At 42.2% G+C, this 24229-nt stretch overlaps 1 protein-coding gene across 5 annotated transcripts in view; it reads right to left on the bottom strand.

The window, feature by feature from the left end:
* The window catches only part of MYO5A (myosin VA), a 205472-nt gene extending 191377 nt beyond the window's left edge, over nucleotides 1–14095 (bottom strand). For 3 of the 5 annotated variants that reach the window (XM_061428732.1, XM_061428733.1, XM_061428734.1), the window contains exon 1: nucleotides 13746–14058. In XM_061428732.1, the coding sequence (XP_061284716.1) occupies nucleotides 13746–13772 (27 nt within the window). In that variant the 5' untranslated portion in view covers nucleotides 13773–14058. Of the gene's footprint in view, nucleotides 1–12222; nucleotides 12655–13745 lie in introns of those variants that run through there. The other 2 variants (XM_061428735.1, XM_061428731.1) reach the window with 2 other exon arrangements.
* Nucleotides 14096–24229: the final 10134 nt, after the last annotated feature.

Here is a 24229-nt window from a genome sequence, read left to right as displayed (position 1 = left end):
GGCAAGGGGAATGCTCCAAAGCAGCAAGAAGGCACCTGGAAAGCTCCTGACTTCAAGTGAAGACCTGAATGCCCCAAGGGAAACACGAGCGACGAGGCAGTCCCAGGGTGAAGGTAAGTTAGGAACAGCCCTGCGCATTACAGCCTCACTACTGGAAGCATGGCCTTCAATCCAGCAACACTGGCATCACCTGGAAGTTGTTAGTTGTCTCCGCCCCACCCCCACCCCCACCCCAGATCTTCGTCAGAATCTCCAATTGAATGAGACCAGGTGATTCAGATGGACACCAAAGTTTAGGAAGCACTACATCAATAAATTTATTCTCAAGGAAAAATTCAATGGGGATATCACTGAGGAATTTCAGGACAGAGAGTGATAGGATCAGATGTGTGCACTACATAAAGATCACTCAGGTAGCACAATGAAAAACAGATCACAGGAAGTAAGACCAAAAATTGCTTAGGACACTACCTGGGGATTCAGAAAAGAAATAATAATAAGGATGAAAACAGAGTAAAAATAATACCAGGAAATGGAAACTGATCAGTTAGAGTAGGATGGGAATGGTGGGGGGGTGAGGGAGAAAGTCAAGATAATTTCTAAGTTTTTGGTTAGAGTTTTGAATTAGATGTTGATGCTATTCACCACATAAAGAATGCAAATAACAACAATCAGAGTGGGTCAAATTTCTTAAATATGTACCAGGGATTCCTGTAAGTGCTCTGCATTAACAATCTCATTTAATCCTCAAAAAAAAAAAAAAACTATGAAGCAGGCATTACTATTATCCTATCCTAAAGATGGGAAAACTAGAATGGAGAAGTTAAGTATCGTACAGTGGCATGAAGAAGGAGGAGATAAAAAGATCAATTTTAAATACTTTAGGTTTCAGATGCTTCTAAAGATGGCCATAAGGCAGTTGTCTGTTGTTTATAGGGAGAGCAAGTAGGTCAGAAACAGATTTGGAAGTCATCCGCACAGGGCTGGTCCTGACTCATCAGGAGATGATCAGGCCACAGTGGGAGGAAGGAAAGGTCAAGGACAGAGCCAAGGAGCCCTGGTCTCTAAGGGGCAATAAGAGGTAGCTGAGCTTATGAAGAAGACAAAGCAGCATGACAAAAAGGAGAAAGACAGCTGTAACTGAACTGCTGCTGCTACTGCTGCTGCTAAGTTGCTTCAGTCGTGTCTGACTCTATGCGACCCCATAGACGGCAGCCCACCAGGCTCCCCTGTCCCTGGGATTCTCAAGGCAAGAACACTGGAGTGGGTTGCCATTTCCTTCTCCAATGCATGAAAGTTAAAAGTCAAAGTAAAGTTGCTGAGTCGTGTCCGACTCTTTGAGACCCCATGGACTGCAGCCTACCAGGCTCCTCCGTCCATGGGATTTTCCAGGCAAGAGTACTGGAGTGGGGTGCCATCGCCTTCTCCAGAACAGCAACAATAATAATTGCTAACGTTTCTAAGTGCATTAGTTCAGTTCAGTCGCTCAGTCGTGTCCGACTCTTTGCGACCCCATGGACTGCAGCAGGCCAGGCCTCCCTGTCCATCACCAACTCCCGGAGTTCACTCACACTCATGTCTATTGAGTCAGTGATGCCATTCAACCATCTCATCCTCTGTCATGCCCTTCTCCTCCCGCCTTCAATCTTTCCCAGCATCAGGGTCTTTTCAAATGAGTCAGCTCTTCACATCAGGTGGCCAAAGTATTGGAGTTTCAGCTTCAACATCAGTCCTTCTGATGAAATATTCAGGACTGATTTCCTAGGATGGACTGGTTGGATCTCCTTGCAGTCCAAGGGACTCTCAAGAGTCTTCTCCAACACCACAGTTCAAAAGCATCAATTCTTCAGCACTCAGCTTTCTTTATAGTCCAACTCTCACATCCATACATGACTACTGGAAACATCATGGCCTTGACTAGATGGACCTTTGTTGGCAAAGTAATGTCTCTGCTTTTTAATATGCTGTCTAGGTTGGTCATAACTTTCCTTCCAAGGAGTAAGTGTCTTTTAATTTCATGGCTGCAATCACCATCTGCAGTGATTTTGGAGCCCAGAAAAATAAAATCAGCCACTGTTTCCACTGTTTCTCCATCTATTTGCCATGAAGTGATGGGACCAGATGCCATGATCTTAGTTTTCTGAATGTTGAGCTTTAAGCCAACTTTTTCACTCTCCTCTTTCACTTTCATCAACAGGCTCTTTAGTTCTTCTTCACTTCTGCCATAAGGGTGGTGTCATCTGCATATCTGAGGTTATTGATATTTCTCCCAGCAATCTTGATTCCAGCTTGTGCTTCTTCCAGCCCAGCGTTTCTCATGATGTACTCTGCATAGAAGTTAAATAAGCAGGCTGACAATATACAGCCTTGATGTACTCCTTTTCCTATTTGGAATCAGTCTGTTGTACCATGTCCAGTTCTAACTGTTGCTTCCCTACCTGCATACAGGTTTCTCAAGAGGCAGGTCAGGTGGTCTGGTATTCCCTTCTCTTTCAGGATTTTCCACAGTTTATTGTGATCCACACAAAGGCTTTGGCATAGTCAATAAAGCAGAAATAGACGTTTTTCTGGAACTCTCTTGCCTTTTCAATGATCCAGCGGATGTTGGCAATTTGATCTCTGGTTCCTCCGTCTTTTCTAAAACCAGCTTGAACATCCAGAAGTTCACAGTTCACGTATTGCTAAAGCCTGGCTTAGAGAATTTTGAGCATTACTTTACTACCGTGTGAGATGAGTGCAATTGTGCAGTAGTTTGAGCATTCTTTGGCATTGCCTTTCTTTGGGATTGGAATGAAAACTGACCTTTTCCAGTCCTGTGGCCACTGCTGAGTTTTCCAAATTTGCTGGCATATTGAGTGCAGCACTTTCACAGCATCATCTTTCAGAATTTGAAATAGCTCAACTGGAATTCCATCACCACACTAGCTTTGTTCGTAGTGATGCTTCTAAAGGCCCACTTGACTTCACATTCCAGGATGTCTGGCTCGAGGTCAGTGATCACACCATCGTGGTTATCTGGGTCATGAAGATCTTTTTTGTATAGTTCTTCTGTGTATTCTTGCCACCTCTTCTTAATATCTTCTGCTTCTGTTAGGTCCATACCATTTCTGTCCTTTATCGAGCCCATCTTTGCATGAAATGTTCCCTTGGTATCTCTAATTTTCTTGAAGAGATCTCTAGTCTTTCCCATTGTATTGTTTTCCTCTATTTTTTTTCATTAATAGCTGAGGAAGGCTTTCTTATCTCTCCTTGCTATTCTTTGGAATTCTGCATTCAAATGGGTATATCTTTCCTTTACTCCTTTGCTTTTTGCTTCTCTTCTTTTCACAGCTATTTATAACGTCTCCTCAGACAGCCATTTTGCTTTTTTGCATTTCTTTTCCATGGGGATGGTCTTGATCCCTGTCTCCTGTACAATGTCACGAACCTCTGTCCATAGTTCATCAGGTACTCTGTCTATCAGATCTAGTCCCTTGAATCTATTTCTCACTTCCACTGCATAATTGTAAGGGATTTGGTTTAGGTCATACCAGAATGGCCTAGTGGATTTCCCTACTTTCTTCAATTCAAGTCTGAATTTGGCAATAAGGAGTTCATGATCTGAGCCACAGTCAGCTCCCAGTCTTGTTTTTGCTGACTGTATAGAGCTACTCCATCTCATGAAGTAAATATTGTTATCCCCATTATAAAAATGATGAAATTGAGGCACAGAAATGTTAAGGTCACAGAGATAGTGAATACTGAATCCAAGATTCAAACCAGAATTCAAGTGCAGAGTTCATGCCTTGACAGCTATGATACACTCCCTGAGTTTCAGGTACTGGGAGAGGTGGAAGCCAAGGAAGGAACAGTTGTAACAAAGTCCTCTGAACAGTCTGGTCCATAGTAAGGCCTCAGTAAATATTCACCATTATTATTTGTTAATTGTACTGCCTTGGAATCATGCATTTATGCAAGTCACAGTTTTTAGAAGAAAGCAAATGAAAACTAAATAAGGTAAATTTCTATGTTTTAGTGGAGGAAGAAGAGCAAAGAACTTTCAAGGATGCTAAGGCTTCAACTCAAGTTTCCTATGTCTTCAATACCTAAATTTTCATACAATCAATCTCCAACCATATTTGTGGCTACCAGTCCTTAAAGTGGGCTGTTATACCAAGCAATGCCGGCAGGCCTCACAAACCCCGAAACACCTTCTATGTATGAAGAGTCCATTTTACAGTGATGTCTTTATCACTGGTGTGTTTTGTTCCATCCTAATTGCTTTAAAATAGGTGTGTGCTCAGTCACTCAGTGGTGTCCGACCTCTTGCAACCCCATGGACTGTAGCCCTCCAGGCTCCTCTGTTCATGGAATTTTCCAGGCAAGAATACTAGAGTGGGTTGCCATTTCCTACTCCAGGGAATCTTCCCAACCGAGAGGTCAAACCTGCATCTCTTGCGTCTCCTGCACTGGCAGGCAGACTCTTTACCACTGAGTCGCCTGGGAAGCCCAGGTGGTTGTGCGGAAGGTCTCTCAGGTTCTTAACGGCTCACTGAAGAAAAACTCATCCTCTGACCACTCCAGACAAATAGTAGTTTGCTCTAATTAGAAGGATATGCTGTTTACAAGCATATCCTTGTAACATATATTCATTTTGTTGGAAATAACATATATTCAGGTAGTTTTCAAGTTACAATGTAATTGTTTATACTTTAAGACAGCAGCTTCATGGGTTTGTTTGTTTTTTTCTCTTTTTAAAAATATTTCTAATTCTATTATGCTTTCTGACCCAGATTCACCCAAGATCAAGCAGAAACAGTGAATAAGAACAACAATAAGGAAAATTGTCAGAAAAAGTAGATAGTTCAGATTTCCAAAAGGATTAGTTTTTTTCAGTAAACTTATATATCCTACTCTAAGAGGATTTTTCCAAACAGAATAAAGGTACTGGATGGCAGAAGGCATCTCACAGAAATGGGACATCTGGCCATCCTAGCCCTGAAGCAACATATATAAAAAGTGCTATTTTTAAAATGAAATAAATATCAATACCCTACCCTGAAAAATCGTAAATGCCAACCCTTGCCAAAGAGATGTAGAGTCTGAAATTGACTAAAGCTTACTAATCCAAGCAAAGATTTATGTACAACAAATGTTCATCATAGTACATTTCTTTTTACAGTGAAAATTGGTGGTAGTGCTGGTAGTGTTCAGTCACTAAGTCATGTCAGGCTCTTTTCAACCCATGGATTGTAGCCTGCCAGGTTCAATGATCCATGGGATTTCTCAGACAAGAATATGGGAGTGGGTGGCATTTTCTCCTCTGGGGAATCTTTCCAACCCAGGGTTTGAACTCATGTCTCCTATACTGGCAGGTGGGTTCTTTACCAACAAAACCACCAGGGAAGCCCACAGTGAAAATAAATTATGGTAAATAATTTATGGTACACCTGGGTGATGGAATATTATGCAGCCATGAAAAACATTTTTAGTGAATATTTTATAGGACTCCCAGTGGTTAAAAGTCCAAGCTCCCAATGTAGGGGACATGGATTCAATCCCTAGTTAGGGAACTAAGATTCTACAGGCTGCACAGCACAGTCTAAAAATTTTTGCTTTAAATTTTTTAAATAAAGAAATATTTATAATATAAAATTATCTCAATATATATTAAGCTTAAAAATCATAAAAATACTAATATAAATAGATAAAAGACTTAAAGAAGTAAATTAATGGTTGAAAATGATAATCTCTGGATGGTATAATTTGTTTTTACAAAATTTTCCTTTATGCTTTTTTTATTTTCTGAATTATCTATAATACAACATTCCTATAAGCAGAAGAGGTATTACTAAAAAGTCAATTTTTAAAAGTTTTTCCAATTAATCTCCATTTTTATTTTTAACTCTTTCCCACTTTTCCTACCCTAATCTAGGTCTCAAGATCTAGGGCAGTGGTTCTCAAGCAGGGGCAGGAGACCAGGGATTGCTCCCTAGGGAACATTTGGCAATGTCTGTAGACAACATGGATCAGTTGTCACAACGGTGGCTGGGGGTTGCTACTGGATCTGGCAGATAAAGGTTAGAGATGCCACTAAGTATCCTACAACACACAGGACATGTCCCCAGAAAACAGAATAGTGCAGAAGCTGAGAAATCTTTGTTAGAATGAAAACAATGAGTATCAACAGGAAGGCTGGGTTAAGATACAATATTAGCTCTAGTGGGTTTAACTTCCCATCTCCAAAATAAGATTTTAACGAATACACATTCTAAATCGATGAAAGTTTAATCCAGATTTTGACCCAAATTTATTACTATTAAGAAGTACTTTTCCTAATTTTATGGAAAATATCTCTAGTAGTTCTGCTTCCAACCTGAGCATGATGCTTAGCAAACTAGAAGATATTTTTCAGCTTGAGCATAGAGAGATCAAACTTGTTTAAAAGTTGTTTTAAGTACTGCTATAAAAAAATTTTAAAGAGACAGTGTATCCTTAAAGAAATAGCTGATTATCTTATTGTAATCACTCCAGTATGGTAAGATGAAAAATTAGGTTCTAACTAGTCTAGCCTAATTTAAAATTAGTCTAACACAATAATGTTTGTTTAAAACACACATATGCAGAAAATGATTTATATAAACTCACACAAAATTACTTTCTAATTAGGATTAAATAAAAGATAATTTTTAAATCATCTACCTTCAAAAAAATTGAAGTATAGTTGATTTACAATATTATGTTAGTTTCAAGAGTACAGCAAAGTGATTCAATTTTATATTTTTTTCCAGATTATTTTTCATTATAGGTTGTTATAAGATACTGAATATAGTTTCCATGCTATGCAATAAATTCTTGCTACTTATCTATTTTATATATAGTAGTATATATCTATTACTCTCATACTCCTAATTATCCCCCTTCATATGCTTTATCAACATTTGCTGTTATGGATTCTCCAAGGCTTTTCTTTTAATTAGAAGTTACTCTCTAGGGGAAAGATAGCCAATATCCTCCCAGTCAAAAACCCTCCCATTCATCTGCTCAAAAATCAGAACAGGAGGCAGAACTCAGGCACTTTGGCACTTTTGGTGACTGATTCATAGTGGATATTGTTTTGTCTCTCTAGCACCATTCCTTCTGATGGGGAACAGCTTTCAGCTACCCCACAAGGTCTGAGTGGGACTATCAATCACAACGTCCTATCCTCCCTCTGGCCTCTGAGATGAGCAAGACTGGACTGCTCACTGCCTTCCTCCCCCATCACCTCCTCAGCACAGTGTCAGGAGAGGGCACATGACCACAAGCAAGGTCAATCAGAAATGCTCCACCAGGCTCTCTTCTTCCAGGCCCAGAGCTAGACCATGTGGTTGGCGGGTGCCACTTACCACTTTTTTCATCCAGAAAAGAACTGTCCTGAGGATGAAACCAATGTCAAATAGCAGTCTGACATGAAAGCCAGTGACAGAGAATACCAGAGACCATGTCTGAGTCTTGAATCTAGCCATGCCTAGGCTTTTAGGACATCTAAGCAAATAAAATCCCTTTTGGCTTTGAGTTGGGTTTCCATCACTTCCAACTAAAACAGTTCTGGCTAATAAACTATCAAAGAGAGATCTGGAAAGTCTATGTGTCAGAACTATGATCCATGAATTAGCCAGACCCTTTCTATTATCTACATCTTAGCTGATATCATAACCTGAGACAATGTGTCTCATATGTCTAAAACAATGGTTAGATTAGAAATTCATTTTAAATGACTGTTTATTTCAAGCTCTAACAAGTATCCTTACTAAACTGGGATTTGATGTTATAAACTTCTAATCTTGATGTTAAATAATTCACTATTTTCCCAGTTTACCTTCATCTTTTTGAAGAGTCTGTCTTTTTATTCTGTCAAGCCTCTTCACTTCCCTGATCATTTTATTTCTCCCATTCTGAAGTTCCTTCAGAATATATTTATTAAATAATTATAAAATAAAATAAAAATATACCCCAACCATAGACACAGGATTCCTGGCCAACACAATGCATGTTTTTGTATGAGTGAATAGAGAGACAAAACTTTTCTTTTTTTATGTCCCCTCTCCCTCCAGTCCAGCCCTGTGCTCACATTTATGAACACAGTGGCACTTCAGGCCAAATGAGGTAGATAAATGTTCCTCATGAACACTTAGGAGTGGATGACGCACTTCTCCCTTGATTTCAATCAAGTTTGCAGCTATTATTTTGAAATTAAAGCATAATCACATCATCCCTAAGTTCTACGATTGGCAAAAGGCCTCTGTGGAGACATTTAATGCAAATGGAAGCTGGTTAAAGAGACTTTCAACTGAAAAGGGCCTTAAAGAGATGTGGAGGCTGTCTATGGTGTGAAGAAGCCAGGGATAAGTTTCTGTAAAGGTTACAAATCTCTATCAGTACAAACCCAGACAGGTATTACAACTAAGGTCGATGGGGCAAGAGAACTGTTAAAGGGCTGAATTGACTAAAGGGCATTTTAGCACACTAATGACCTAAGGAAACAAGGCATCAAAGGCAAACACCATCAGTAAAGGTGAGGAATGAACGAAAGATTAAATAAACCATATAAATTCCTTTCCATCTACTCCCTTCTCCCACTGTCGATGAAGTGCGGGTCTCTATATCGTTATCAGTATCAGTTGGGCTCCAAGGTGGAACTATAACATACATTTTTGGAAAAAACAAACAAACAAACAAACACACAACTCTTTCCCCTGCCCCTGCAGGTGAGCCAACTCCAGTAAATGCTTTGAATAAGCAGGGGAAGAGAAGAACCCAAGAACCTAAGAACTTCTGAGAGTGACAGAAATGTTCTGTATCTTGTTTGTGATGGTGGATACATGACAGAATATCAAAACTCAAACTGTGCACTTAAAATGAATTTTATTACATGCAAATTATACATAAATAAAGTTGATTAGAGAAAGACAGAGACACAGAGGTAGGAGCCAGAGGGAAGGAAGAAGACAGTCTCCCAGGCAGACAAATGGAGAAAGTCTGGGAAAACCACTGTGGGACAGGACAGGCCCGTCAGAGTGGAGTGGGGCTGCCCACTTGGTATTTGACCTAGGGTCAGGTCTTATTCCGCAAATCAGCCAGGAGTTTATACTCTGATAATACCTCATACTTTGTTAAGAACTACCTAAACTGGGGACAAACAAAGCCAATCCATCCTCCAGTGGGCCATGTGCCTCTAGATTCTCCTGATGAATTTTGCTGCCTCTTCCACACTCTCAATAGGAACATTATCCCCCTCCACCCCATCTCAACCTTTTGGAAGCTGAAGTTAAATCCCTGGAAGCCCATTCAGATCATCCTAATGCCCCCCTACTTCAAAAAGCACCAGGAATATATAAACTATTTATCTGGCAGTAACAACCCTCATTAAAATTGTAACTTTTTGGTAACCTTTTAGCCACTGGGCAATACATCAAACTGTCACACTTCAAGAAACAGTAACAAATTTCAAGAGGAAATCAAGACTGCTTTGCACAAGCAGTCTAAAGAAGTATTTCTGAGTAGCTTACAAGTTTCACAGAGTCAGCAAAACTTCGACATACATGAGAATTAACTTCCAATTTCTAAGCTAGAGCCACTGGTGTTAACTTACACTATTCCCTCTCCTTCCTACCTTGAATCTGCTTCATCAGAGAGCTCTCACACCTTCTGCCTGTACCTCAGTCTAGCAGATGTCCATCACTTTCCATTCTGTTTCCTCCAACAGTTTCCTTGGTTTCCGTGATGCCCAGCTCTCCTCTCTATTACTCACCCTGTTCAACATGCCTGAAAATGTGCTGACTTGTTTAACCATTTCTTTGTACTCTGCTTCTGTCCTACAAGTGGACTAATCATCCCAAACCATTATTTTCTGCTTCTCTCCTGTTAAAATATTCTTTCATGCATCTAACAAATACTTAATGAGCACCTACTATGTGGAAGACATTGTGCTAGGCTCTATAGGAGGTAAACAAACCTGATCAGCATCTCAGGGGGTTAACAGTATTGCGGGAGTGGCTTACATATACACAAATAACTATAATAAGATAAAATGTGTACAAGTCAGGCCATTGAGACAGAACTGTCAGCTGGATGTCAAGTGAAATTAGAATTAGTAAAGGAGAAGAATTGGACAAACAAAAGGCTACAGAGGTTTCCAACCATTAACAGGCCAAAGAACATTAGGAAGAAATATAGACAGAAGGAGCCTGACAGGAGACTTTAGAAAAGTGAATATACTTGCCAAAGCCCCAAATCAGGGCACAATATCAGAGATTTCTGTTCTGCTTTAAGATATTGGAAGCAGTCTGAAAAATGCAATTTCAACACCAAAATATTAGAATTTCCAGGATTGATGCCTTAAAGGGACAATGGCATAGAACATAAAATTGGAACTATCCCAGAAAATATCTAGTCCATGTGGCTTTGGTAGGTATGAAGAAATACAATGGGAAAGGAAGATTACAGATACACAATCTATTGGCCTAACAGGTGTTTCACCTAAGGAAGTTTACTTGGCTTCTCAAGTTGGGGGTTTAGATAGCTTTTGCACTGTTAGAAAACTCAGCATCCTGACAAACTATGGGACTCCTAATTAAACTTGAGGTAATGCTGGCTATTCTACAGCATTTATGTGCTGCCTGTGGAGTCTGGGAACCTGATGAGAGGAAGACTGGGATGCCATTTTATTGCTGTTGGTGACCCATTCAGGTCTAATTAATAAACCCTGTTCCACAAATGCTGAATCCTTTGAAGTTGCTGAAAGTAGTTACAGGTGATGTCATGATTCAGATATCCACTGGCAAGTCATGACTAGCAAACATTTTTAAAACCAGATATAATAAGATGTCCCAGCCCCCTGTGATTCTTTCAGGAACAAGTCAGGTGGATCTAAAAGCAAATCAACACACAACTGTGTGGTTATACTAAATCCTTGAGCTGTACATTTTAAATTGGTGAATTGTATGGTGTGTGAATTCTGTCTCAATAAAGCTGTTATTTTTACCAACAACAAACATGCTTTAATCAAAATGTTAGTTTCCAGAAATGCTGTATCCTAGGAACCAGGCTATTGCCCTGAAAATGTTTATACTGCTGGAAAAATTTACAAAAAGGAAGCCCTGCTAAATTGCTGTGACAAAACTATTATCAATGTAGCTAAAAAGAATAAACTGAACGATCTTTTGTCTTTCACTGTAATAGGAGCTGATTTGTATCACACATCTAAATCTGCCTTTAAGCTCTGAATGACATTATTTAAAAGGGCACTTTACAAATTTAACTGCTTTATGTTGAATATCATAATTATGGCATGTCACTATTATGTCTTTCTTTGTAGACTACCCCAGAACTTCCTTCCCTATAATCCTCTGCAAGGGAAAAATCCTTGTGTTTATCCACTGATATTACTTCTAATGATTTCCCTCTTCCTCTAATAATCACTACGCAAGCCTCTATCTCTAGACTCATTCCAACCTTCTCATGTCCCAACCTGTTCCCTAACTTCTACAAATAAATATCATACCAGCTGTCTGCCTGCTGCTGAGGCAACAGCAGGTTATTTATGCCCTTGGAGATTCAAATTGGGCCAAAAATAAAAGAAGCAGGCTGTGAGCCCTTTGAGGAAAAGGATGTGTCTTGTTCATGTGAGAACCCCTCAACATTCCGCAGGGTACCTGGCATTCAGGAGGAGCTCAATTAATAGTTCTGCCTGCCATTAAGCTAAGGTCCACTCACAAAAAGAATAAGCCAACAAGCCAAGTGACCAGATTATTCTTAGATACAAATGTATTTAGGAGAAGGCAATTAAGCTCAACTTCCTTATTGATGCCTAAACCAGTTTGTCTTTACAATGACTAGAGGGTGAATTTTAAAACAGATTGTGATGATGCCACTACCAAAGCCCCCAAACTTAAAAATTTAAAAATCCCAGGATCTTTTAAATTTTTTTCTTGCCAATTATTTGGGGGTATGGGGGGGGCGGTGGTTGGGAATACAGATCCAAAATCCAAGAGAAACGTATTATCCAACCAGTCTTGTTAAGCAGGCTACAAATAGGCAGGCAGCTGAAGGATGGACTCCTCAGGCAGTGAAGAATGGAGTCTATACAAAGTAATTGAGGAATATTTATAGACCCTATCTCTTCTTGTGAAAATGACTGATATTTCTTAGCACTTACCTCTAAGAAATGAGTTAATATGTATAAAGCACTTAAAACAGTACCTGACACATAGTTAGCTTTATATAAGTGTTTCTTAATGAAGTAAATTCAGATCAATTTCCAATTGCATTCAATCATATGTTAGAATCCACAATGCCTTAAGAATGACCAGGTTTAGGGAGAAGTTTCAATTGTGTAGTTTTCAAATCTGCAGCTGGAAACAAAGAGATCCCAGGATATGTTTCATGCAAACTCATTTCATGCTTGAAGAAATATACCTTATACTTGTAAAGAAATTCACAGGTTACAAAAGCAATCCCATTATTAAGTTTGATACTCACAACAGCCTTGTGAGAGGCAGGGCAGGTAAAATTAACTCCATTTACAGATGAGTACACTGAAGTACAGAGAGATTAAGTGATTTGCCCAAGGTCACACAGTAAGTGAAAAGGCCCAGACTAGAAGAATCAAGGTCTCTGGATGCGGGGAGTGGGGGGCGGGGGGGTGGTCCAGACCTCTTCCTTCTATAACACGCTGCAACTTGGTCTTACTTGGGTCGTATTTGGAAGCAATGATTCTGGGACCATAAACGTAGATTTGAAATGCAAGACACAAATGCAAACTTGAGTAGTTAAGGCAATTCTGTTAACTGGCATTGGAGGTAATTAATAGCTGACAAAACACTGACCTACACAGGAGTGGTAGTATAAAATGCCATGACTACACAGAGTCACAAAGTGCACCACACACTGTCTTGACAGGTAAGTTCTCCAAAATATGCCATTCAGAGATCAGCAGCACCAGAGAATATTGGCATCAGTATAAGAAAGGAAAGGCTGCCACTTCCCTTGAACTAAACCCAGAAGGAGAAGGCTCGCCCCAGCGGCTGGTGAAGACAGGGAGCCTAACAAGGCTCTGAGGGATTACACGCAGATTGCAAATTCCCAGCGACAAATGAGTATCCACCATCCCAGTGAAATCAGCTTGCATTTATTCGTATCTTCCCCAGGGGCTCTCCACCCCAGGGTAAGCAATCTGAAACCCGGCAACTAAACGTGAAAATCGACTGGCGACCGTTTGCAGGATTCCAAATCTCACAGAAAGGTTGGCTGGCGGTTCAAGTGGCACCGCATACCAACACAAGACGTTATTTTAAGCGCGTGTCCCTCAGGGAGAGACCGATCAGATCTACCAGATCTAGCATCTCCCACCAGCCAGGATTTTTCCTAAAGCAAGACTGAGAGCTGAGCAATCCTGACCCAGGCCCGCCCTACTAAATCCACAGGGGGCCTCTTTGCACTTAGAGACCCGCGCTGCTCCCGGCCCAGAAGCGTGGCAGGGACCAGAGAGGCACCCCGAGGCAGGGCTGCCCCCGCCGCCTTAACCATCAACGCCCGAACGAGGAAGGCGCCCCTGCGGTTGACCCACGGGCGGGCAGGGACCGGGACTTTGAAAGGCTCGGAAAGGGGGTGGTGCAGGCGGGGCCTTACCGGGCCCCCGCGCCCCGGCCCCTCCCTGGCCTGACAGCCGACGGCGGCGGGTCGCGCGGCCCCCTCCCCACGGCGCGGCTCGCGGGGCGCCTTACCTTTGTGTAGAGCTCGGACGCGGCCATGGCGGGCCCCGCGGCGCCGACGCCCCCCGCCTGTGCGGAGGCCGCACCTCGCCTGGGCGGCCGCCCGCGCCAACTAGGAAGCGCCCCGGCAGCCGCTGGCTGGGAGGAGGGCAGGGCCCGGCCGGGCGGGGCGGGCCGCGCAGGGCGGGGCGGGGTGGGGTGGGGCGGGGCGGGGCGCCTCAGGCGCTGCGGGCCTGAGGGGGGCTCGCCATCACTCCCGGGCTCGCCGCGAGCAGTGGCGCGCGCGCGGTGTGCCCGGGGTCCTCCGGGTCGCCGCCACAGCCACCCAGGCGGCCAGTGATGCTGCCGCCGCCGCCTCCCTGTGCATTATGGGAACGGGAGGAGGCTGCGCTCCGGCGCTGCTGCCACCGCGGCGGCTTCGGGTTCTCTCGGGCTCACGCTGCCTCCCAACGGCTGCGGGCCCCGAGCATCATCTGCCTGCCAGCCAGCGTCGCCACCGCCTCCTCCCGCGCTGCAGAGCCCAGAAGCCCGCCCCAGGACACCCGCTACTCGCACAACCTTCCCAGGGGCGCGTCGCCTCCTGGATGCCCCCGACCCCAAACAAGTACAGGACGGTGCAGAATAGCCCAGCCCCCGAGAGGGGAAGCGATAGCTGTGTCACTGAGGGTGGCCAGGTAAATGATTGCGACTCTGCAGGCTGCTTCTCCTGTGCTTCCCAGAATTTGTAGAGAAAGGAATTTGGGGAGAGGCTTCTTGGAAGGTCACAGAATAACCTAGAATTCCAGAAGAGCTTTGTTAGCCTTAGAGGTCTGGGAGTGAGCAAGAACTGGGAATCTGAGAGAAATAGTCACCATGGTCACCCCGACTACTTCAGCATCTGCCACAGGGTCGTTTCGTGAAACCAAAGCATAGGGGGTTTTTAAACTATAAGTGCGCCTGGTACCAAGATGCCGCCATGGGGCAGCCCTGGAGCCTCGGCTCCTAGGCCTGCGCCTGCATAGCGGTCCAATACCCTTTGGTCCCAGCCTCTTTCTCTATCTAGTCGCTGTTATCCTTCCACTTCAAGCACAAGAATGTGACCCTTCCACTCCACCCACCATGCCGTCTTCACCCCCTACCTCCTACACAGCCACACTTTCATTCCAGCTTGGCTAATCTCTGTATTTTTCACCCAACCTCTTTTTAGTGTGGCCGGCTTCCCTCAGTTCTTTGAACTCTTCAGATCAGATCAGATCAGTCGCTCAGTCGTGTCCGACTCTTTGCGACCCCGTGAATCACAGCACGCCAGGCCTCCCTGTCCATCACAAACTCCCAGAGTTCACTCAGACTCACATCCATCGAGTCGGTGATGCCATCCAGCCATCTCATCCTCTGTCGTCCCCTTCTCCTCCTGCCCCCAATCCCTCCCAGCATCAGAGTCTTTTCCAATGAGTCAACTCTTGGCATGAGGTGGCCAAAGTACTGGAGTTTCAGCTTCAGCATCATTCCCTCCAAAGAAATCCCAGGGCTGATCTCCTTCAGAATGGACTGATTGGATCTCCTTGCAGTCCAAGGGACTCTCAAGAGTCTTCTCCAACACCAAAGTTCAGAAGCATCAATTCTTCGGTGCTCAGCCTTCTTCACAGTCCAACTCTCACATCCATACATGACCACTGGAAAAACCATAGCCTTGACTAGATGGACCTTTGTTGGCAAAGTGTCTCTGCTTTTGAATATGCTATCTAGGTTGGCCATAACTTTCCTTCCAAGGAGTAAGCATCTTTTAATTTCATGGCTGCAGTCACCATCTGCAGTGATTTTGGAGCCCAGAAAAATAAAGTCAGCCACTGTTTCCACTGTTTCCCCATCTATTTGCCATGAAGTGGTGGGACCGGATGCCATGATTTTCGTTTTCTGAATGTTGAGCTTTAAACCAACTTTTTCACTCTCCACTTTCACTTTCATCAAGAGGCTTTTTAGTTCCTTTTCACTTTCTGCCATAAGGGTGCTGTCATCTGCATATCTGAGGTTATTGATATTTCTCCTGGCAATCTTGATTCCAGCTTGTATTTCTTCCAGTCCAGCATTTCTCATGATGTACTCTGCATATAAGTTAAATAAACAGGGTGACAGTATACAGCCTTGATGTACTCCTTTTCCTATTTGGAACCAGTCTGTTGTTCATGTCCAGTTCTAACTGTTGCTTCCTGACCTGCATACAAATTACTCAAGAGGCAGATCAGGTGGTCTGGTATTCCCATCTCTTTCAGAATTTTCCACAGTTTATTGTGATCCACACAGTCAAAGGTTTTGGCATAGTCAATAAAGCAGAAATAGATGTTTTTCTGGAACTCTCTTGATTTTACGATGATCCAGCGGATGTTGGCAATTTGATCTCTGGTTCCTCTGCCTTTTCTAAAACCAGCTTGAACATCAGGAAGTTCACGGTTCACATATTGCTGAAGCCTGGCTTGGAGAATTTTGAGCATTACTTTACTAGTGTGTGAGATGAATGCAATTGTGTGGTAGTTTGAGCATTCTTTGGCATTGCCTTTCTTTGGGATTGGAATGAAAACTGACCTTTTCCAGTCCTGTGGCCACTGCTGAGTTTTCCAAATTTGCTGACTTATTGAGTGCAGCACTTTCACAGCATCATCTTTCAGGATTTGAAATAGCTCAACTGGAATTCTATCACCTCCACTAGCTTTGTTCGTAGTGATGCTTTCTAAGGCCCACTTGACTTCACATTCCAGGATGTCTGGCTCTAGGTCAGTGATCACACCATCGTGATTATCTGGGTCGTGAAGATCTTTTTTGTACAATTCTTCTGCTTCTGTTAGGTCCATATCATTTCTGTCCTTTATCGAGCCCATCTTTGCATGAAATGTTCCCTTGGTATCTCTAATTTTCTTGAAGAGATCTCTAGTCTTTCCCATTCTGTTGTTTTCCTCTATTTCTTTGCATTGATCGCTGAAGAAGGCTTTCTTATCTCTTCTTGCTATTCTTTGGAACTCTGCATTCAGATGCTTATATCTTTCCTTTTCTCCTTTGCTTTTCACTTCTCTTCACAGCTATTTGTAAGGCCTCCCCAGACAGCCATTTTGCTTTTTTGCATTTCTTTTCCATGGGGATGGTCTTGATCCCTGTCTCCTGTACAATGCCACGAACCTCATTCCATAGTTCATCAGGCACTCTATCTATCAGATCTAGGCCCTTAAATCTATTTCTCACTTCCACTGTATAATCATAAGGGATTTGATTTAGGTCATACCTGAATGGTCTAATGGTTTTCCCTACTTTCTTGAATTTAAGTGGTGCCTAATGTCAGTCCTGGGGCTCTGGGATTTCTATCAAGAGCATCTCTCAAGGCTGGTGCCCTTGGTAGTGGTGTGTATCCTGCATGTGTATTTGAAGGAAGATCACTGATGGGACACTTGGAGCCAGTCCTCCCCTTACTCACTGTCTGTCCACAGTCTGCTCAGAGCTGCCAGAGGTGATAACTACAGAGACCTGCAGAATTCTCTGTACCTTCCAGTTCTGAAACCAAATCTTTGGATCCCACCCTTTCTTTAAAAAAGAGAAAATCTGCAGCTATGAGCAGTACACCAGGAAGGGCACTGGATTGAGATTGAAGAGATTTGAATTCTACCCCTCGCAGGTTCTCCATGCCTTGTATAAGGTGGGTAACCACTCTGTTTTCTCACCCTGCAGCTAGTAACCTACCTCCCAGGGAGTGCGCTGATGAAGGGGTTCAGGGTATACCACCTCAGGGTATATGCTGCTTTGGTATAATGGCTATTTTGAGTTGGGGGACCTTGAAACACATCAAATACAAGAAAAATACTGACCTTCCTTCTTTTCTCAAAAGCAGAAAATAAAATTTCTATATGAAAGATACCCTCCCTAGTACCAGAAGGAAAGTAACATTCTTATCTTCAAGGACAAGAAATCGAGAGCAAGAGAATTCTATACAAACAGACCTTGTTATAATTCTTATCTTCCTTTAGCCTCCCCACATTAAGTCACTTTCCCACAACTGCTTCTCTTTGTTCAACCCAATATAAAAGCTAGTAAGTTTTGTCACTGATGTGGGCCTTCATTTCCTTATGAAGGCTCTTGTATCATGTAAAGCAATATGAATCAGAATGATTTTCTTGCATTAATCTATTTTTTGTCAGTTTAATTTTCAGACCCAGCCAGGGATCCTCAGAGGGTGGAGGAAAATTTTTTCTTCCCCTAAACTGAAAAAAAAAACCTAAAAAATTAAGTGATATAGGCGTTAGTGAAGTTTTTTAGTTGTTTTGTTTTGTTTTTCCCCTGAAGAAACTAGAATTATGTTCTTCTAATTCCTGAACACAGGTGTTGAACCACTCAAATATTTGAGCCCATTGTAGGAGGAAGGTAATGAGGATGAGGAAGAGGAGAAGGGTTTTCTGCCCTGGACCTTACATTAATTCATTCAGGAGAATAGACTTAAAAGCTGAAAGAAGCAATCAGGAAGCCCTGATGGCTGACCTCCCTACCTTAACCATGTATATTCATAGTCCCAAGCACTCTGCCATCAGGGAGCAAGGGAAACCTGAAGTAGGAACAACTTCTGAGGGTTTAAGATTTCCCCCTCCCAAAGAAGTAACCAGAGTACATTTTATATGCTATTTTAAATTGATAAAGTTTTCAATTATTGCTTTATAAGGGGGAAATTTTTCATGTAGATTGTTTTCCAAATGAAGTGTCCAAATTATTGTGAAAAATCTTTCCTCCAAAGTATTTGTTTCAACAGACACTGAGAGCTACATTGTACCAGAAAATATTCTACAGGCTAAGGTTTCAAGGGTAAACAAAACAGAGGCTTCCCTGGCAGTCCAGTGGTTAAGACTCCTTGCTTCCAATGCAGGGGGTGCCAATTTGATCCCTGGTTGGGAAACTAAGATCCTACATGCCTAGGGGGCAAAAAAAGTAAACAAAACAAACAAAATCCCTGACCCCATGGAGCTTACATTTTAGTCAGGAAGACAGACAATTATAAAGTTAGAAAGTGAAGGTGATAAGTGTATTAGTTTGCTAGCGCCATATTAAAGAACCACGACCTGGATGTTTTAGACAGAAATGTACTGTGTGGGCTGGAGGCTAGAAGTCTCAGAACAAGGTATTGGCAGTGTTAGTTCCTGTTGAGATCTAGAAGGGAGACTGTTCCATGCCTGTCTCCTACATCCTAAAGGTTTGGCATCCTAGCAGTCTTTGGCATTCCTTGGCTTCTGCTGCATCAGTCTCTGTCTTCATCTTCATGTGGTATTTTGTGTGCATACGTGCTTCTGTCTAAATTTCCCCTTTTTCTAAGGACATGGTCATACTGGATTAGGGTCCACACTAGTGCCTTCATCTTGATCATCTGCACAGACCCTATTTCCCAATAAAATCTCATTCAAAGGTTGTAGGGGTGAGGACTTCAACATCTTTTAGGGGGCACAATTCAACAGATAACCATGTGCAATGGAGAAAAACTAAATAGAGAAGAGAGAGAAAAACTAAACAGCATTTTTTAGTCAGGTGGTCATTGCTTTATTCAAAGTGAAAAAAAATCTATTAAGGGCCTGTCATGCAATAGCCCTGAAGACCATAAAGACAGAGATAAATGAAATATAGTCCCTGGCCTGGGAGCTCACTGGAAGAAGTGGCTGAAGGGGTAGGGGAAGGGGCAGCCTATGCTGCATGGTCACATAAAGTAGTAATTCTGTAACACTGGTCCAGCTCTAGAGGCAGAGTACAGTGTTAGTGGTCACAGCACTTTTGCTGGCAGTTACATACCCTAATATTTAATGTCTCAGAGGACTATGCAGAGGCATAGGTGACCTTTGGGTGGGAACCTCATACAGTTAATTAAAAGATCCAAAAGATGATATAGACTGGAGTGCATGTGTGGGTGTGTGTATGTATTCAGTCACTAAGTCTTTGCAACCCTGGTTGGGGAGGGAGTCATTTATTGTTGAAAAGATATGTAAAGGAACAGCCAGGGGGAACGAGACTATGAAGCAGAAAAAGCAGAGTGAAGAATAGACAAAAACTGACCTAAAAGCCTTGAAATTTGGAAGGCAGACATCAGGTGCGCCTTGATGCCCACCCCTGCACTTCCCTAGTTCCAGCCAGTTATCCTAGCTTCCTCTCACTTGGGAGCTTAGGCCTAGCCCCACTTTAAGGCTCCCCAGGCAAGGAAGATAAAAAGGATCGTACTTAACTCAAAAGGTACAATTATTTTTATTCCCAGTACCTATTACTCTAATTCTAGATTCTAATCTTGTGTTTCCTAAAATATCTCTGAGCTCTGGCCTTTTGTTCCCAGTCTTCTAGCCTGCGTGCTGACCACCTGCTATTGGAGCAGCCTCTGCATCTCTAAGCCTAGCTTCTTCCAGCAGTTGTTTGTTCTAGATCTTGAAATACTGTCTGCTCAAATCCATAGCACTCACCTGCTTTATATTGCCTTTATCTTCCTGAATTACTTGACTTCAGATACTTATTAGCCACTCTCATTCTGTGCCTCCAGTAACCACTGACACGTCTCCCTTCCATGTGGTAATGGTGAAAGTCCCTCAGTAGTGAAAATGACAGATCCCACACCCCTTCTGCCATGTAAGGATATAATGAAAAGACAGCCACGTATGAGGAAGTCAGCTCTCACCATATACTGAATGTGCTGGCACTTTAATCTCGGACTTTCTAGCCTCTGTAACTGCGAGAAATAAATTTCTATTGTTTAAAAGCTACCCAGTAATTTATGCTATTTTGTTATAGCAGCTTAAATAGGTTACGACACCTGGAAACCACAAACACCTGTATTTTATTCAGGTTTCCTTAGTTTTTACCTAGTGTCCTTTTTTGTTCCAGGCCTCTAGGATTGTGAGAAAATAAACTTCTTTTGTTTAAGCCACAGTCCATGGCACTTTCCTATGGCAGCCCCAGCAAAGTAATTCAGGCCCCCTTTCCACACACTTGAATAAAGTCACCATATGCAGCCCACACTTAAGGAGGGGAAAGTCATGCTCCACCTCCTTGAGGAGAGAATATCTCCACAAATCTGGAATTCTTCTACATGGATGATTTGTCTCATCACCCCATTTATTTGCTTATACATACAGACTCATGGATATTTATTTTACATTTTGAATTATAATGTTATACTACTTTATTTTGCTGCTCAAATTGCTCAAGTTTTGGCTATTGGGAAATTTCAGTTGGTACCTGTATCCCTTTCACATAGTAGCCCACCCCCTCTATCATTCTGTGTAGGTTTGGGGTTTTTATTTATAATATTTTTAGCACTTTCTTTCTAGTACTACAAGATTCTACAAACTCATCTTGTAAACTCCCTGCCACAGTTCTAGAATCAGCCACTTCTCCAAAAAGTCCTGATACATTTCATTGGAGAATATTAGAAGCTATGACCTCAGCCTTGTTGCTACAGGGGTATTATTGCTTCTCAACAATAGAGCAAGGAATTATGTGTATGCTAACCTGTGTGTGTAATGTACCCCCCTATATTAAACCAGAGTTCATACTGACATCTCCAACTCTATATCTGTTACCACCTAGATCCCTCTTGCCTCATCCCCTAGCTTATAAACTCTGCTGCTGCTGCTGCTGCTAAGTCGCTTCAGTCGTGTCCGACTCTGTGCGAACCCATAGATGGCAGCCCACCAGGCTCCCCCGTCCCTGGGATTCTCCAGGCAAGAACATTGGAGTGGGTTGCCATTTCCTTCTCCAATGCATGAAAGTGAAAAGTCAAAGTGAAGTCGCTCAGTCGTGTCTGACTCTTCGCGACCCCATGGACTGCAGCCTAGCAGGCTCCTCTGTCCATGGGATTTTCCAGGCAAGAGTGCTGGAGTGGGGTACCATTGCCTTCTCCATACTTATAAACTCTACTAAAGTGAAAAACCTGAGCCTCTTTTTTTTTTTTTTGAAGAGCAACTTCTGTGTGTATTGTCGTTGAGGGGTTCAGTGAGATAAATGAGGAAATGGACTGGAAACTGGGTAGTGCCATAGAATTTTAAGATATTATTGATCAAATTCTCAGTCCTGTTTGTCCTCACATATTCTCTCCCTGCCTTTGACTGCCTGGTTCTGCCATGTAGCAAGATCGAATAGAAGTTATATCAAGAATTGAGTGACTTCTTAAACGGTATTTTTGATGGGAACGAAACAAACTTAGGAGTCAAGTCAGAAGGGATACGTAATTCAAAGCTTAGGACTATATAAATTTATTGACTTCTTGGGTATACTACCTGGCTGTATATTTAAGATCTTCTTTTACTGCTTCTAAGCATGTCAGATCAAAATGAATAAGGAGATTAAATAAACTCTGAAGTTTTCACACGTTCAAGTAGAAAACACTGAAATGTTGTACTGAAGGAACACACCAGAAGGTATAATGGCATGTCATACTTGTGTTCATCTATCTTATGTTTGTATTTGGGGAAATTTTCAGCACTAGTCCTGCCTCCCTATACTTGCAAATCCTCTCCTCTTTTGCATCTTGCATGCAGTCATATGACCTATCCACAAAGATCAGTTTCACTTGACAAGACTTAGGTTACAGACGTGAGAAATATGGAGAAACAGGCTCTGCCCAGAACTTCCATTTGTCAGTGAAGGTAGTAGCAGAGAGAACTAAGTTTGGGAGACAACAATGGTAACATCAGTGTTGAGTTCCTGGCTTGCGGTGGAGGTGGCAGCAGCTTCCGTAACAGGCCATTGTTGTATCATGTTTCTGGGGTTGTTCCTAGATTTACATCAAGACTGTTTCTGCAGCCTTTCTAACAATTTTGTAAGTGACCTGGTATCTTTCAATGAATCCCCTTTCCCTTAAACAAGCCAGAAATAAGAATTTGTGATTAAGAATACTGACCATTGTAGTGTGGTATATGGGATGAATGGGGTGAGTGGGAATGGTTACAATCCCAAGGGTATAATTTTCTTTCAGAAAATATTTATTGGGCACTTAAAACAGCCAGACACTGGGCTAAGTGCTAGAGCAAAATAAAATATTTTGCCTGGAAAAGAGGATAACTGAACGAAGGCAATTAAAATGTATCGTGCCTAAGGGCTAAAATAGTGTTCTGTGGAAATGGTTATTGTATCTCTGAAAATGAAACAATTAACATGATGTACAAGAGGGGATGTTTGAATTAATTTCAAAGGTATGTCTGAATTAAGTTCTAAAATATAACTAGGAATGTATCAGTAAATATCACCAACTAAAACAAGGCAAGCCACAGACTGGAGAAAGATGTTCATGATATATAACAAAAGACCCATGACATTTTTAAAAAATAAAAAACTTCAACTTCTAGGGAAGTTCCCACTTCTGGGGAATCTGACCTAAGATACCAGTAAAAGGCAATGTTGCCATACATACAATCTAGAAAATAATGGATTCAGTTTGGGAGAGCAGCTAAGTCCCAAGGTGACAACTGTGTGTTAGGATAAGAAATCAACAGGTTCAGACTGAAGCAAGGAGACATGCCTGCAGGGGAGTTGGAGCCAAAAGGACTCCACAGAATACTTGATGTGATGGAAGGTATTAAAATAATTGTGGCTATGATATAGGCCAAAAGGATGAGGGGAAAAATAATTAGAAACACCAAGAAAAATAAAAAGCTATGTAAGAAATTAAAAATCAGAGTATACCCTGTGATCTGCAGTGAACTGTTATCAACCTATAAACCTAAGAGGACTATTAATAATGATTGTAAAATAGAAGGCAAGTTACCAACCTTAATAAGGTAATTGTAAGAACATATGACAAAAGCCAAGAAGCAAAGAGTCAAAGGAAGGATAGTGATGTTAAAATTGTCCTCTTACACACTAGAGACAAGAAATGGTTGACAGCCAACAGGTAAAGAAATAATGGTGAAAATATATGATCAGACATTGTAAAGAAGCCTATAAAGGAATCAGAAGTAGTGATATGATCTTAGGAGGGAGGAGGAGGGAATGTAAACTTAATCCTCCTTTATCAGTCTGGAAAACTATTAGTTTATGTATAAAATTAAGAAATCAAGAAACAGTGGTCTAAACTACTATTGGGAGCCATGGAGGCAACGACCAGAAGAAACATGAAACAGCTTGAATGTCCCTAGTAGCTCTCCCTCTAGGGAGCTCAGCTTGGTGGTGGAGGCATTTTTTGTGATCCCTAGCTTTGCACTGGAGAAGGCAATGGCACCCCACTCCAGTACTCTTGCCTGGAAAATCCTATGGACAGAGGAGCCTGGTAGGCTACAGTCCATGGGGTCACAAAGAGTCGGACACGACTGAGTGACTTCACTTTGACTTTTCACTTTCATGCATTGGAGAAGGAAATGGCAACCCACTCCAGTGTTCTTGCCTGGAGAATCCCAGGGACAGGGGAGCCTGGTGGGCCACCGTCTACGGGGTCGCACAGAGTCGGACACGACTGAAGTGACTTAGCAGCAGCTTTGCATCATGTACCTCTAAACTACTTGTCTGCAGAATCACTACGAGTATAG

The sequence above is a fragment of the Bos javanicus genome, chromosome 10, assembly GCF_032452875.1.
Source record: "Bos javanicus breed banteng chromosome 10, ARS-OSU_banteng_1.0, whole genome shotgun sequence".
In the NCBI taxonomy this organism is placed as follows: domain Eukaryota; kingdom Metazoa; phylum Chordata; class Mammalia; order Artiodactyla; family Bovidae; genus Bos; species Bos javanicus.
The sequence above is the reverse complement of the archived record's forward strand: the minus strand, read 5'-3'. Positions and strand labels throughout refer to the sequence as shown.